Genomic DNA, 17,659 nt, shown 5'->3' on the forward strand with positions numbered 1-17,659 from the left:
AATGATTTGAGTCAATGGACTCTTCAATGATATCAAGTTGGTGCTGCGCATGTTGCTCCCTTTTAGTTCTGAGTGTTCTTCTGTATAGTTTCAGTGTTTCCCAATAATGGAGGCGAAGCTCAGGATTGTCAGGTTGTCTGTGTTTTTGATTTGATAAACTTCTGAGGGTTTTTCTCAGATGCCTGCAGTCTGTATCAAACCACTTTTCATTGGCTGACTTTTTTGATTTATGATATTGTGGTTTTTTCAGATTGGATAAATCTGCCACATTGTCAAAGATGCTGTTAATGTCCCATACAGCCTGATTCAGGCCATCATTACTGTGGGGATATGGGGTGGATAGAAAATGGTCTAATTGGGATTGAATTGTTTGATGTCTGATTGCTTTCTGGTAGTCGTCCTTGCTATTGTTTGTCCATCTATAAGGTTGTTTTGTATAGTTCAGTTTACTGGGTTCTGCTCTCTCTCTCTCTCTCTCTCTCTCTCTCTCTCTCTCTCTCTCTCTCTCTCTCTCTCTCTCTCTCTCTCTCTCCTCTCTCTCTCTCTCTCTCTCTCTCTCTCTCTCTCTCTCTCTCTCTCTCTCTCTCTCTCTCTCTCTCTCTCTGCCACACCGGTCCATGCCTCAACAGCTCTATGCCAAATCTGAAATCTCACCATATGCCGTTTCCATGGAAACGCATCCCTCGCCATAAAACACGATGTCCCTTTAACTCCTATGAAAATGTTCAAAAAGTGCTCAAAATTCACATGTGTGCTAACAGTCCAGCCGTGAAGACATCTACGAGACAGTTTTGAGATTTCTTCAAATGCCGTTGGCATGGCAACACAATGCTCGCCATGAAACACGATGTCGCTGTAACTCCAATGGACACGGTCCGATCGTCCCCAAACTTCGCTTGTATATCACCGGTCCATGCCTCAACAGCTCTACGCCAAATCTGAGATCTCACCATTGGCTGTTTCCATGGAAACGCATCCCTCGCCATAAAACACGATGTTGTCGTGATACCTATGCAAATGGTCCAAACACCACCAGACTTCAGATGACAGTTAATGGTCCAGCCCTCAACATGTCTATATACCATTAGTGAGTTTTCCTCAAAAGCTGTTGCCATGGCAACGCATCCCTTGCAATAAAACACGATATGGCTATAACTCCTATGAAAATTGTCAAAAAGTGCTAAAACTTCACATGTGTGCTAACAGTCCAGCCGTGAAGACATCTACGGGACAGTTTTGAGATTTCTTCAAATGCCATTGCCATGGCGACAGACCACTCGCCATGAAACACGATGTCGCTGTAAGTCCAATCGACACGGTCCAATCGTCCCCCAATCTTCACTTGTATATCACCGGTCCATGCCTCAACAGCTCTACGCCAAATCTGAGATCTCACCATATGCCGTTTCCATCCCTCGCCATAAAACATGATGTCGCTATAACTCCTATGAAAATGTTCAAAAAGTGCTCAAACTTCACATGTGTGCTAACAATCCAGCAGTGAAGACATCTACGGGACATGCCGTTGCCATGGCAACACAATGCCCGCCATGAAACACGGTTTTCTCATAACTTCAGTGAAAATGCTCCAAATGGCCCAAAACTTCACAGGTTTGGTAATGATGCAGCAATCAACGCATCTAAGCCTATAATGGGATGTCATCAAATGCCGTTGGCATGGTGACAGATCATTCGCCATCAAGTTAGTTCAAAAGTTTGCATTTCAAATATTCTGCTGCTTTTCCAAGCCTTTTTACTTTCTTTACTTCTCTCATCACACATTCAAGCCCCCAGTGTTCATGTATAATTTCAATCTATATTCTTCACTTTCTTCTTACACATTACATTTCAGCATAGCAGTTTAGCGTCAGATTTTCAGCATAAAGCATTCCCACTAGCAATTTCTTCAGGAATTGCATTCTCTAGTTTATTATGTATCCCACAACATGGAGGTTATATTCTTGCTACTATAGCTTATTGCCAACACAACGACATGATCATATTAAAATATATTGAAAATGCATTTACTTTAAGAGCTTATTGTTTGATATAGCTTTTAGGTTTTAAATATCATTAATACATTTTCCTTATCTCCTAAGCCCTGCAGCTTACATTGTTTGGCAAGATCGAAGGACCCTGGAGTGACAAAGTTTGCTCTTAAATAAACTCTTCCTTCAACTAAAGTCAATAGCATTGCACCCTGCAAGCAATTTCATCTGACCCTTGTACGTTCATTATTGTACTGCATATGCTTTATTTTCACATTTTTAGTACAGAGACTATTACAACTGGAAGATGATACTTATGATACTTTCTTTAAAGACAAGACTACATTGTGTGTTTTTATTTTGGATCGCCTCTTAATGATTTTGATGATTCTGTTATTGGAAATGTTCTGGTAAAGGATTCCATTATTATTATTTGGTTTTCCATAGCGAAACATCTTTATTTTTCAAACAGACTAAAAGACAGGTCACATGTTGGCTCAGGATTAGTACATTGAATTGATGTCATGAAATTCTTAGCTCTGCCCACGTCACCCTGGGCAACGGGGCTAATCACCTGGGATATTGAACACACCTGTGTAGGCGTTGTTTTCTCAAGAGGCTGACAGTGAGCTTAAAAGTGTTCACTGCCACCTCCCATAGTAGCCTTTTAGGACATTTGGAATATTCTTTATTGGATAGGACATCTGCAGGATCAGTTGCTAGTAAAAACAAGCGTTCGAAGTTAAAAGCACTTTTTTTTTTATTCATTAAGAAATCATGTTATGAAAATAATGACAACTAACCATATATCAGACAAATGTATCTTTCCATATGTTAACAACAAAGGTTTGCTCTGGAGGACGTGACGTCTCAGAGGTCCCCAGAGCGCCGGTCTTCTCCTTGTGCGAGGAGTGTGCTTGGTCTCCCACTTCCATACTATAAAAATGTTTACAAGGCTTTTCACGTCTCTTCTCAGTGTCCACACATGAGAACACGTTTCAAATAATTTTTGTTTGTGAGGGAGAAATTCACATATACCAGATTCAGTCTTTGTGTTATGTGGTCATCTTCTCCATCTATTAATAATTTACACAAAACCTGTACATACTTACAGCAGGCAGGAGCCTGTTTCTGAGGGGATGATCACACAGAGAAAAGAAGCAACACACAGTGAAGTGAATCTTTACAAAGTCAATGTGATAATGTGGGAGGTCAAGATGTTATGAGCATATTAGACACTTGCCTTCATCAAGACATGCAATACAAATACTTTTGTAACTCTCATTCAACCCTATGGCACTCGAAATGTGGCTTTGACATTCTGCATGAAACCAATACCGGCTCCAATGTCTTCCAGTCCTTTGCTTTAAAACACACATTCAACACAACTGACAATAGGGACAGACACTTTTAAAATATGTATGGAGTGTGTGTTTGTTGTGGCTGATGCTACGATAAAGTATATTCATATTAACCAGAAAGATGAAAGACTTTGGGTGCAATAGGATTTACCATACCTTACCTCCCTCTGCATATCCCCCTCCCTATCATACAGCTGATAAACTTCACAAAATTAAGTTAAGCTGGGATAGGAAAGAGTCAGAAAATTCACTTAAGGCTTCATTCATATTATTTGGCAGGTTGCTAATGGAAAGCAACGATTATATTCCTCGCCATCTCACGACTCCGAAGGCTGGGCACTTACTGTCTGCAGTCATTCAAAGTCTTTCACGTCACTCATATTGCATTTTGTTTAGATAAAACAATAACTATATTACACTTTTTTGATTTAGAAAAGGACAACATTGCGTCAACCACATAGTATTTCTAAACATCCTGTTACTGACACCACAAATTAAAAAGAATGATGCTGAAATGATGGAAGCAATAACTGCTGTGTGCGTCTCTGCAATACTAACAACATGATGTGAAATGAGCAGGAACACAAAAATCCGGGTTGACTTCAGGCAGACGACAATGTACGTAAGATGGATTTTCTTCTATAAAAATCATATATGACCGGCAATGGCTCTGCGAACACTTAACATGGTGTCAGTCTATGGCACTAGTGTGTGGCAAACACAACAAATAATGAAAATATAGAAACGGACAGTAGATGAAGTTAATGGAACTGTGTAGTGTTATACTTGCTGCTATCATGTGTCCCGGGTTTAAGGACACGGACACTCTGTCATACTCAAAACTCTTTTCAACAAAACCTCTTTAAAACATTATTTGTTGAGGCGAGAAATCGCAGGGAGAAACTGACATGAGGTTTGTGTTGATCTAATTTCTCTTGGGATTTCTCTCCATTTTGCATCCACGTTTTCTTTCATGTTTCCCTGTCTGCGAGCTGAAAGAGGAGCACGCTTTCTTTCAACAGAAGCCACACCGACTCCCGTTGTGTGATGAGCCACGTGGAGGAGGAGGGGACCCTCACATGTTGTAAGCCACATATATGGGGTCCAGCTGGTCGGCCAGGAACCCGTCTCTGAGGTGCATGCGCTGCTTCTCCCCTCTGGAGTTGATGGGGATGACGCCGGGGTCGACCACCACCACCACTCCCACGATGAGGTAGTGCTCCTCCAGGACTACGTTGGTGACCAGGGCAACCAGGTCCAGGGCCTCCTGCTCGGACCCCTCCAGCTCCACTACCACCACCAGGAGGTTGGTCCAAGTGAACACCGCACTGGGAGAAAGCGAGACAAAAAGAAAAATGGAAAGAGAGCAAAAGGGAAAGAAAGAACAGGATAGAGGCAGATAAGTCAGAATTTATGTTGCGTATTAACTGGATAAATGTCTTACTACATAATGCATAATTTGATATGATTAGTGATGAAGGAGTGATGAAAATGTCTCACCACTCAGCTATGCTCTTGTGAGAACGGATAACGGAGGTCTCGATGTCGATTGGGTGATACCTCATTCCCCTCAGCTCCAGGGTCTCATCCAGAGAGCCCACCACATAGAGGGCGTCGTGGCGCTCTGAGACACACACACACACACACACACACACACACACACACACACACACACACACACACACACACACACACACACACACACACACACACACACACACACACACACACACACAATGTACCAAGTTAAAATGTGTTAAAGCTCAACGTCTGCATTCATTTTATAACTCCGATGTACAAATAATAAAACAAAGTATTTTGTTTTACAGTTTTTTTGTATTTTCATAGAAAAGTATTCAAAGTTAAGCTGCTCTAATCAGCAAACTGTTCTACTGAAAGGCATTTTTATTTATTTAATTAAAAACAAGAGCCCTTTTTCTCTTAAAGTGACATTAAAAGTTTATACACAAGTGTTGTCTTTTTTGTTTTAATATCATGCTTATATTACCCCAATTTCATCAAATTATCTTCAACTGACTTCTAAAAAATAATTAATAATTAATTAACGTAATAAAATCTCTTATTACTTACTGAAAACAAATACACAGACTGCATTTATGTATTTAACCTAAACGTATATGAATGTAACTTGTCACACGCAGTGAGCGTTTGTTATCCTCACCTCCACTGGCGTCTGTCAGCTCGGTGCGCCGCAGGAAGCCGAGGTAGCCCGTCCTCGCCCACACCGTCTGGGTGTCTCCGAAGCTCAGCTTGGTGTTGAAGTGGTCGGCGTGCAGCGCCTCCTCCCCGTAAACTGTGTAGTATCCTGTGGCATTGTGAGGACTGCTCACCCACACCTGATACACACACACACACACACACACACATGAAGAGAGGTTACACACATGATTGTATACATCTGCTGTGGAGGTCTGGTGTAAGGACAGGCTTTGAAGTGAGAGCACGGCTTTTCTTAGTTCTTTTATTGTGTTGGAAACTGTCTTTAGACCTCTCAATGCAACTCTGTGCAAGATCCAGTTAAACTTCAATCTGCTGTTTAAAAAGGAAGATGTATTTATTTATTTAAAAGGATGGCACCTGTTCTATCATCTTGTTACCCTGTCTAAAGTTGTCTTCATTCACTAAAACTCTCCTTGAGAAATCTAGCTTGTAAAACAAGGTTGTTATAATCTCTTACCGTTATTATAGAAATGTGTTTTCGTTGATATGACGTTTAAGAGATCAGTTCTCTGCAGTAAGCGCACTGTAACTTATAATGCATGTGGAACAGATGAGGGTGAAACACTCAGGTGACTTTGTGACTTACCTCTCCTAGGTGGGAGTCTCCCAAGGGTCCTTTAGTCTCTGTGTTGGCAATGATCACCTTCACTCCTGGAAGGATCTAGAACAGCAGACAGAGATATATCAAAGATTTAGAAAACATGTTGCAGCACACAGTTACCTGTAGTGTTTTAGTGCATTTCAAGAATCTGGTGTATGTAGAAATCTGCATCGACAAGGAGCATACATATAGAATACAACAAGATATATTCGAAATATATAAATGTGTATATCAAGTACCTTCCCAGACTCCATCAGTGGCAGGCTGTGTGGAGACCCTCTCTCTACCAGGCGGACCCTGAAGGATAAATATACCAAATGAGCAAGTTCATATCTCTTTTTTATTATTCTATTCCCCAAATGTGAAAAAAGCAGGAAAAACAGCGAAAACTAATCAGTTCAAGATTGAATAATGTATTCATTTGCAATAAAAATGTGTACCAGAATTATAATAACACCACACATTAGACTGACTTAACACATGTCCACGTTTATATCTCAAAGAAAACTCCTGTTATTAAAGCTGCAGCGGCGCCCCCTACCTGTCGTGACGTAGCGCTCTCATGTCCACGTAAACAGTGGTGGGGTCAGGTCCCGCTGTGCCCTGGAGGAAAGCAAGCAGAGTGAGACATCAATGTAACTCTTAAAAGCCTGACATTATTGCTGTATGTAGCCTGAGTGGAGGGGAGGTGGAGGCTGCTTAGGACACAACTGTTGACAAAGCAGGGTGGGGGGGGGTTGCAGCCAGAAGCCGACCAGCCAGGCTACGACAGTTAGGAAGTTGATCAAACTCAACCATGTAGCCACAGACAGTGTGAGTACTCGAATATTTAAATTAATCTTCTCTTATGCGGCTTTGTTTTTTTGCACGTGTAAGATGTTTTTGAGAATCTACTGTGCTACATTAGAAGCCTAAAAGTAGGTCATTTATTTATTTCAAATGTTTATCTGCTGTAACAAAAAAGGCACTCCAATGTCTGAAGATTTCTAAATGAGCAACATTTGTTTTGATTAAATGTCTATAGATCTGCCATCCACCTCATTTTTCAGTACTGATTGTGGTTGTCAGATATTGATTCTTTCTGCTTAAAATGTTTCATTATTGCTGCTGTAGGACGAGTCACAATGCATTATGGGTTCCATCACTCTATTGTGTAGTTGTCCCAGAGGTCAAGGACAGACACAGAGACAATGAGACTCATCCAGAGATTTCCATGAATCCCAAACCAGCAGACTGAGAAACCAAAACACTTAAGAGTGCGTTCATAACTTCTGTCAGACATTCTTTTTATGAACCTGATCAACAGGTTAGCTCTTCCAATAAAAATAATGAGGCGTGTTCTTTCATTAAAACAAATAAGTGACTTCATTCACTGAATATCTTCTTGTGTGAAAGAAAAGGCACCAAAACAATACTTTATTCATTATATTAAAAAAAAGAAAATTGTATTTTAATTAAACTAACTAAGTTGAAATATTGGGTTTGTCAAAAATAGGGGGATTTTTTAAAAATAATTCATCTTTTCTTCTTGTAATGCTGTGTGAATGGCACTTGTAAATGAATTTTATCATGGCAGAGTTCATGCTGTGCACTCATGGTATAATGTAAGCACAATACAAATATCCTGCTCATAAAGCAATGGTTTGGTTCAGAGCCAGCTGGTAAGACTCGGTCAAAATGAATAGCGGTAAAGTTCAACCGTAGCTCATCAGGAAAAAGAAAACCAAGAGAAAATGTTTGGAGGCATCTTTAAAAACCATGCAAGAAAAACAAACGCACACACAGCTGCAGACCACAGAGCAAAAAGCAACTCTTATCCATCCGGTTACCTGCTCAGCCAGTTTCCCTAACCTGTTGGACTGACAGGGCAGGACAGATACAGATATTTATATATGTACTTATATAAGTGGATACACATGCACACACACATGAACAAAATCACAGGGATAGGGAGAAACAAATAGAAAAGGACATCAAAGTGCTACAGGAGGAAAAAAACGATGGACAGACGTAAACATTGACCGCCACAGACTCTGGACCTCTCTCTTCCTCCCCCTCATCATCCTCCTCCAGCTGCTTACCTGCAGACAGATGGCCACGTTCACCCTGCAGCCGAAGGTGGTGCTGACGGCGCGTGGCGAGAGCCCCAAGTCCTTGAAGATCTTGGAGAAGGACTGAGTGAGCGCGATGCGGGGCCGCTCCTCTGCGACCACCATGCACGTTCGCACACACGACAGGTTCACGTTTCTCAACTGGAGAGGGAAGAAATACAAGTTGGGTCATTAAAATCAAAAAGGTAATAATAATTAAGTATACATTGTGTAAAATAGGATTAGGGTTAGCCAATATGTGTCTGTAGTATATTTCTGTAGCTTATTGAGAGTGTATATTGTATGTAGAGTATTCAATCTATTCAATATTTCTTCATATTGTGTATTATTTTGATACTCCAGTGATATATGTCCCTACTATTGTGAAATGATATATACTTGCTCCGAATATACATTTTTATTGTTACTATATTTGTATCTTATTGTATCTTTTTTATTCTTTATTTGGTGTCACATTGTATTAAAAGTACAGTTTTGCTAATCATATCTCTTTAGAGACCTGACAAATTAAATACAGAACAAAATTAGTCAAATTAAATTAAAACAAAAGAGTACATAGGGTGAAATGCCAAATATCTACACATGTACACATGTATCTACTTAAACAGACACACATATATATATTGTATCTTTTTAATATGTTTAACTTGTGTAATGCTTGACAACATTGCTGCTGTGATAAATTCATTTACCGATTTGGGATGAATAAAATATCTATCTATAACTTTTTGATCAGACAGCTTCTACTCATTACAGCACAGACATGCTTAGTAAAAGTATCCCAGTCACAAGTGCTGCAGGCATCAGCACCACCAGGAGGGGGAATAGTGAAAGAAAACCCTTCAAAATGGACACAACTCAACACCTGAAGAGACAAACTGACCCGCAGTGCTTCTGTCTGTGAGCCCAGGCCCTTGGTGCACATCTCCATGACTGAATATGAGCAGAAGGTGACGCGCACTTTGTACTGGCTGACTGCGGCCAGCCACAGAGACGCGTTGCTTTCCAGCTCCAGAGGAGGAACCAGGATCGACTGGTGGCCCGAGTACACGCTGAAACCAGAAACATACGTGCAGACAGAGGAATGAGTAAGGCGACAGAGACAAAAAAGGCATTCTGTGATTTGTTTATAGCTGCTATTTTACCTGCACAGGCACCAGAGAGCGAAGCCCAGGCCGCAGTACGGGTCCAGACAGATGGCGATCTGCCGCGAGGGGTAGAGCTCACACTGCAGTTTGATGGAGCGACACAAGGCACTGGTGGCAGCGTGAGACATCTGGAGGAGATGATGTGACACAAAGAGACACCAATGAAGCATCAAAAATGAATAATTGAGTACAATTTATCTTAAATACAACCACTTGAGCTTCGAGGGATCCATCATTTTACTGACGGACACCTGAGCAGTGTGTGGATGGTTGCTTGATGCATGAACTTTTTAGGTAGGAATTGACTGTTTTAGTTCCAAGTTAGGTGGTTCAAGTTGAAAAAAGGAACCACATTCGCTCAGGTTTCCTTACTCATTTTCACAGAGAGTTGGCAGTCAGATGACAGTTAGCTCACTTTCACTCAGGGACTATCGATTACAGTTTAAATGACTCAAAAACAATGCCATTTTCAATACCTCCATGCTCACTTGCTCATATTACTGAAAGTTAGGCCAAAAAAATAATTATACAAGTGTTGCACCTTTTTATTTCTGATGTGTTGATTCATACCAGATATTATAACTACACTGGGCCAAAAACACACATCCCTTTTTTGATTGGATTTTAGAGGCTTTTTAAAATTTTATATGAATGTTTTTATGAAAATTCTGCAGTTTTTTTATTGAAAAGTTTAATTTATTTTCAATAAATCAATCTCATGTGACCTAATGTCTGCAAATCAATGAAGATGTATTGTATTTAGTCCACCTTCTACACTGCAAAAAATGAATTTTAAGAAAGTAAAACAAACTTGTTTCTGGGAAACAATTCTTATTTTTTCGTCTAAAAAGTCAAATAACCTTGTTAAGAATGTTTTGCTTAAGAAAAGTATTCTTACTTTGAGGAAATATATCTTACTTTTTCTTATTAAATTTAAATTTAAATTTTAAGAAATAAACCATCAAACAACTTCTCAATTTAAGAATCTGATGAAATGACACCAATTTTACATTTCATATATATTTATTCATTGTCGAGAGCTGTCTATTCACTATTCACATTGCCATTGAGACAACTGGAGGCGTGTGGCGCAGTGGATAGATAAAAGCGTCTAACAAGTAACATGTAATGTAATGTAACTGTGGTGTGGTATACACAACACACACACCAAAAATAAGAATGTTTCTGCTGTCTTAATTTAAGACAAATGCACTTATATATTATGCCAATTTAAGAATTTAATTCTTATTGTAAGCTTTATTTGCTGATTTTTAAACTTAATTTAAGATTTACATTCTAAGTTTAAGACAAAGTCACTAATATATTGTGTCAATTAAAGCCAATGATTCTTATTGTAAGCTTTCTTTGCAAATTATAAATCTTAATTTAAGAAATACATTCTTAGTCAACTCAACCAAAACACTCATTTTAAGTTATTCTTTCTTAAATAATGCAGGAATTATTGCTTGTAATAAGCAAAATGTGCTTACATTTTTCATTTTTGTCTAGTTTCAAGGCCCATTACGGTCTTTCAGTAGCTAGATTTTAATTCTAGTTTTAAGAATTCTAGCCAAGCTAATTTGGCTCACCCCATTGGCAGATTTGTTTGCTTGATACAGGAACATCTGACTTGATTCAAGAATATTTTTGCTTGTTTTTGGAAGGGCTGTTTTTGCAGTGTATTTTATATGCAGTGCTGGTACTTGAGTCTGTTACTTTAAACTGGGGTTGTGCCGACCTTCATCTACTGCAGTGAAAACACTCATTTTGGATAAGTCTCTCACACAACCCCATTTAAAAACTAAATCCAGATTGCTCAAGCGAGTCTTTCCAAATGTAACATACTTTGACCCCTGCTAAGATGCCTGTTGTTGACACACTGAAGTCCAGGTAGGCCAACATCTCTGGGGTCGGGGGCTTGTACATCTGGGGAGTCTTCTTCCTGGGCAGATCATCTGGAGGATGAACAGAAGGAGAGGTGAAATGTTTTTAAAAGAGAATACTGAAATCACAGAACATTTTTTTCATATAAAATATCTACACTCTGGTGGCAACATGAGCAGATAAATTGTGTTGTGTATGTATGAATAATTCACCTGTGTCCAACACCATGGGCCAGCTCTTGATGTCCACGGCAGCCGCAGCCTCTTTGGATTTCAGCAGCTTCATAATTGCTTGACTGGTTAGGATACACACCGACTTACTGACCTTTAACACAGAGATACAACAGTATTACTACTTGTATATATTAACTTATTCACATCATTTAAGCCCCAAAATGGAGCAGGGCTGACTTTGTATATAATTCAGTTTATTTCATGTTTCAATAGCCATACATTCAACAGGTTTAATGATTGTAATAACTATGCAGAGGTACAGTATTTGATCCTGCAGTCAACAAGTAGAGGTTTCCTTGTGCAAGATGCTTAACCCCAAATTGCTCCTGTAGGCATGGCCATATGCAGGGGCGGCGGGTACTGTAGGCTAGGGAAGGCTAAGCCTTCCCAAATATTTGTGTTACTGCATCCTGGTAAAATAAAAATATAATGTATAATGTTTGTGTCTTTGACATTAGCGCTGCTATGCAGCCACCTGTGCCCTGTACTACGAAGCCAGTTCAACATACCCTGCATATGTTTGAGTTATCTTAACTAACCCTAACAAACGAGATCTCGCTAAGCGGTCCTACGACGCTGGTTATCAACTCGGTAAATCAAGCCAGGAATTCTCTCTCCAGCTGAGAGCGCGTTCACGTGAAAGGGGCGGGGTTAGCTACATTTGACCAATCACAAACATGGACAAGTGTACTGACAGCGCAGCGTCATACTTCATTAATGAAAAGTAAACTAATATTAGACAAACATGAACTTTAAACATCCATGATTTAAACATATAATCCAGGATAAAAAGCCACATAGTGTCACCTGCAAGGTGAATATCGAACAACTGGTTAAACTAGAGAATGCAATTCCTGAAGAAATTGCTAGTGGGAATGCTTTATGCTGAAAAGCTGACGCTAAACTGCTATGCTGAAATGTAATGTGTAAGAAGAAAGTGAAGAATTTAGATTGAAATGATACATGAACACTGGGGGCTTGAATGTGTGATGAGTGAAGAAAATAAAGTAAAAAGGCTTGGAAAAGCAGCAGAATATTTGAACTGCAAACTTTTGAACTAACTTGATGGCGAATGATCTGTCGCCATGGCAACGGCATTTGATGACACCCCATAATACACTTAGATGCGTTGATGGCTGCATCGTTACCAAACCTGTGAAGTTTTGGGCCGTTTGGAACATTTTCACTGAAGTTATGAGAAAACCGTGTTTCATGGCGAGCATTGTGTTGCCATGTCAACGGCATTTGAAGAAACCCCATAATTGATGTAGAGCTGTTGAGGGCTGGACCTGTGATATACAAGCGAAGTTTGGGGGACGATCGGACCGTTTCCATTGGACTTACAGCGACATCGTGCTTCATGGCGAGTGGTCTGTCACCATGGCAACGGCATTTGATGACACCCCATAATACGCTTAGATGCGTTGATGGCTGCATCGTTACCAAACCTGTGATGTTTTGGGCCGTTTGAAGCATTTTCACTGAAGTTATGAGAAAACCGTGTTTCATGGCGAGCATTGTGTTGCCATGGCAACGGCATTTGAAGAAATCTCAAAACTGTCTCGTAGATGTCTTCACGGCTGGACTGTTAGCACACATGTGAATTTTGAGCACTTTTTGAACATTTTCATAGGAGTTAAAGGGACACCTTTTTTTTTATGGCGAGGGATGGAAACGGCATATGGTGAGATTTCAAATTTGGCGTAGAACTGTTGAGGCATGGACCGGTGATATACAAGTGAAGATTGGGGGACGATTGGACCGTGTCCATTGGATTTACAGGTGTTACTTACACAGGTGTTTATAGTTGAGCTAACGAGCTCTGTAGAGATCAAAGGTTTGCATTGTTCTGAATGAGAGATAAACCTCTTACATGTGAACGTTTTGTGGAAGAACCATAACAGATATCTGTGAAATTTCAAAACGTGAAGCATGTCAAGGAAGTTGAGTATCTGAAGTGTAATCTTTGTGTACTTTCGGGTTGATAATGTGGCCTTTTTGGCAGTTTAACTAAAGGTGTGCGGCTGCTGCTGTGAGGAAATATCAGCCTGCAATTACAATGGGTTTTAATGGAGACATGTTGAAAGTTTTTGTCACTTCATGCCCTCAAGAGGCATTTTGTTTAATTATTTTTGCTTAATTATTTGTCATTTTTCAAGCTACGAGATGTTTTCCTACGTTTGTCATGAAAAATTATGACTCAGGAATGTAAGGTTTGGGAATTATAGCAGTTTAAAAAAGAAATATGAAGGCAAATTTCAAGATTTCCTACCCTCTAGCTGTGACATCACGCACTCTAGTTAATGTTAAAATCTGAAGAAAGCCTCTTTGCCAAGGTCTGAACAATGTTTAATATCTCTAAAAGTAAGAATCAGATTTAAAAGTTGTGTTACACGAATAATGTCAGAAAGATGTGTAACATTTTAAAGTTGGAATGAGGTTTCTGAGTGAAAGTATGAATGAACAGTTAGCAGTTGAAGTCGCATGAAGATTGTTCAAGTCTGAAGATTTTCTCCATTGACTTCAATGGTTAAAAATGTGATGTATTATGGGATGTATCTCTGGAATTATGAAAGTTATGAATAATACAAGTAATAGCCATCGATTCTCGACCGAGCTGAACGTTTTGATGTTTGAACGGAGTTTCTCCGATGTTGAATGCAGGAGGAGAAAAGGTGCAAAATTCCGGCAGAATAATAATAATTTTGTCCATAGAATAACATATAGTTGGAATGCTGTATCAGCATTCCCACTAAAAAATAAATAAACTACAGAGTGTTTGAAAGCGTACAACAGTTTTATGATATCACTGCCCCATCTAAGACACGAGTGGATCTGACTTTAATTACAATGGAGTTGAGTGTTTCGTCAACTTAATGTGTTTCTTAAAATAATACTTCTGCATACAGTATGTGACAATGTAAGTGTTGCACGGCCAGATACGGCTCAAGAAGCTGACTCAGATAAGGAAATATATGATATATTATGATATTATATGATCGATGATCTGATTGATGATGTGATATGAATGATAAGTGCGACACGTCGGCGTCTTCTCTGCATATAGCAGTTTAAACTGTATTTCCTTTATCCTGTAATATGACTTGATAGATTTAAACTCCGCACACTGAGCTCTGATTGGTCAGCAGGCGGTGCTTTCACTGAGTTGATCTCTTTTCTATAGACGCCGGAGGCGGGCAGCGTCAGGTAAAAAAAGTGATTTAGCCTTCCCAAACCTGAGCCTCACGCGCCGCCTATGGCCATATGGTAACAAAGTGTATGTAAGTTGCTTTGGATAAAATGACTTGTAATGGATTAAGTAAGCATTTTGATACAGGTCGAACGACTCTCTGTTACCTCAACAATCATCTTGACGGTGGGCAGGGTGGTCGCCAGGTTCTGGGGGTGGGGGGGTCTGACAGTGACTGGCACACAGCCGGCGTACAGGCAGCCGTAGAAAGTGGCAATCAAGTCGATTCCTGCACAAAAATGTTAATACTTTGTTAAAACGGATTTCCAAATGTTATACCTAGTAGTTGATCAAAGCTTTACAATTATACTGAGAACTTTATTGAGTCTTTTCTGTTGTGGTTTTGATTCATAGACAGACTCAAACAGTGAAGAAAAGACAGGGCCCAGCTTAAGAACAGTACTCAAAGGAAAAGCAGCATAGTAGCAGTAGCAGCTCTTACCTGGGGGGTAGACGAGTGCTACATGATCTCCAGTGTTGAGGCGTCCCATCAGCGCTGTGGCCACCCGCTCTGCCCGCTTGTGCAGCTGCAGACAGGTCGCTGTGCTCGCCACCGTGCCCTGAAGAGAACACAAGAAACATGCATTTCACACACTCAATTAACAGATATTAAAGTTGTAATTCTCAAGATGATGAATCAACAAGCAGAGATTTTCACAAGATTTTTAGTTTGAAAAAAAAGTTTTCTTCTGCCCGTGATGCAAATCAATATGTTAGACTTAATTAATTATTCACTCTAGCTTTCAAACTCTGATCAACAAGCCCCTCCCATTTTACTCCGCACTTGGATTAGGACTACTGTTTATGTTTTTTTGTTTTCTTTGTATTGTTTCTGTTCTGATTTGATGTAAAGCGTCTTTGAGCATTAGGAAAAGCGCTATACAAATCCCATGTATTATTATTATTATTTTTATTATTATTAATAAATATTATCATTATTTTTTTTTTAAATGACATCACTGCAATAAAGTGCCATGATTCAGTCATTAAAAAGACTGAATCCGCCAAAACATACATTATAATGTTTTATCTATTAACAGTTTCTAAGTGTATTTACAAGAAATGAACAGTAAAACAATACAATTGCGATGGTAAAACTACGTTTTATATACATGATGAAAAGGGCAGTACCTTAGCATTGAGAACAAGGAACAGAGGATGGTCTGGAGTGGCCTGAGCTCTCCATTGCAGCACGTCCTGTATGTACAGGAACTAAAGGGGAGAGAGACACAACAGTTTAACTCCAGAGAAATGAGACAGAACACTGACAGACAGAAACTGAGTCTATGATGAATCTCTGCACAAACAATGTAGAATTAATGGAGCATGGTGGCACAGTGTGGGTTTTTGTAATGAAAGGATGACAGATGTGATGGGCTACAGTATTTTATGATAAGGAAGAGTAATGGATGTAATACATGCTGGAAGGGAAATCTAAATGATGCTACAGTTGTTTTATCAGATAGCTCCAGCAGCGGGAAGTCCTCTCCATCAGCTGTTTGTGTTTCTGATTCCTCGCCCTCCTGTATGGATGCTTACCTGTGTACTGTATGTGTGCAGGTGATGAGAGGATGAAATGAGGATGACTACCTTACGTGCCTGGTCATTGTCCTCCAGTTGGCCCACGTCTCTCCCACAGGCCTGTGCTATCCTCTTGCCTGCCACCAGGTTACCCACTATCATAGAAGCAGGACCGACCTCTGTCCAACACAACACATTCAGGGAGGTCAGCTCTTACATTCAATAGGACATACATAAAAACACCAAGAAATGTAAATTAATCTATATTTGCTTCTAAACGAGATGCAGGCTGGAAAATCTACCTGGCTGTTTTTGTCTTGGCTTGGGCAGGTTGGTGACACATGTGTGAGGGCACATGAGGACGTTGCAGGGGTGCAAGGCGCCCTCCAGGAAGCGCTGTTTGGTCTCAGATATGTGGATGCCACCCAGCGGAGCCTTGGGAAGCGTGTTGGCCGGCACCAGAGCTAGGCAGTACACCCCCACCTGGTGGATGCTGTCTATGGCCTGGAAACAGACAGGAAATATACGAAAAGTCAAGTTTTAGTTTCAGTGAACACCTTAGGGGATGTTATTCTTGTTTTTATATTATAGATTTTCTCTGTATATCTGTACATAGTAGTCAAATGTTTTTTTCAGCTTTGTTGTCCCTGTTTTTAACCGTATATCTATTTCAATTTCTTGTTTGTGTACTGTACACATTGAATTGGTCATTGCAGCTGATTCTATACCATTTTATTTTATATGCTTGTGTGGATTAGAAAATAAACCTACGACTGTGACATAAAGTGACCATAACATTGGACGTGTAGTTTTCGCCCACATCAACTAAGACCACTTTACATTTTTAATGCCAATTTTCCGAAGCTTGCATTAAGGATATACTGTTTTTGTATCTTTATGTTGCAAATCAATAGCAGCCTTGACCACCATTTTTACGATATTCAAAATGTATTCACTGTTACGCATTATCTCAAGGATCTGTCATTTATTTATATATTAGTCTTAAAAACAAAATATGATATACTTGAAGGAAGAAAATGTAAACCTTGTAACATGCTGTAAAACCACTAAGTAAGGAGTAATATTAACTAAGTAGACCTGATTTGCTTTTATTCAAGTAAAACATGTGAAGCCACAGGTATAGTCCTTCAGTAATCTGTGTCTATCTGATAATAAGAGGTCAAAAAGAGCAGAGTGGGCACCTGAAGGACTCGGCTCATCCACTGGAAGCTGTCTTCTTCAGAGGCGTCCGGCCGCTGCTCCGCGACAACAACGATCCTCTCGTCATGCAGCACGGATACAGAGAACACTGCTATCCTGG

General features: G+C 39.9%; 1 protein-coding gene across 1 annotated transcript in view; it reads right to left on the reverse strand.

Annotated features, from left to right (window-relative positions):
* Positions 1 to 2,730: 2,730 nt before the first annotated feature.
* Positions 2,731 to 17,659, reverse strand: part of LOC117485921 (disco-interacting protein 2 homolog A-like) — an 88,177-nt gene continuing 73,248 nt past the window's right edge. The window contains 18 exon segments of the mRNA XM_034134626.1: positions 2,731 to 4,677; positions 4,850 to 4,973; positions 5,532 to 5,706; positions 6,177 to 6,251; positions 6,431 to 6,488; positions 6,733 to 6,794; positions 8,021 to 8,050; positions 8,273 to 8,443; positions 9,186 to 9,354; positions 9,448 to 9,578; positions 11,296 to 11,405; positions 11,547 to 11,658; positions 14,925 to 15,046; positions 15,260 to 15,377; positions 15,949 to 16,029; positions 16,408 to 16,517; positions 16,641 to 16,842; positions 17,541 to 17,655. Of these exon segments, the coding sequence (XP_033990517.1) occupies positions 4,425 to 4,677; positions 4,850 to 4,973; positions 5,532 to 5,706; positions 6,177 to 6,251; positions 6,431 to 6,488; positions 6,733 to 6,794; positions 8,021 to 8,050; positions 8,273 to 8,443; positions 9,186 to 9,354; positions 9,448 to 9,578; positions 11,296 to 11,405; positions 11,547 to 11,658; positions 14,925 to 15,046; positions 15,260 to 15,377; positions 15,949 to 16,029; positions 16,408 to 16,517; positions 16,641 to 16,842; positions 17,541 to 17,655 (2,218 nt within the window). The 3' untranslated portion in view covers positions 2,731 to 4,424.

This window comes from Trematomus bernacchii, unplaced genomic scaffold (assembly GCF_902827165.1).
Source record: "Trematomus bernacchii unplaced genomic scaffold, fTreBer1.1, whole genome shotgun sequence".
NCBI classification, from domain to species: Eukaryota; Metazoa; Chordata; class Actinopteri; order Perciformes; family Nototheniidae; genus Trematomus; species Trematomus bernacchii.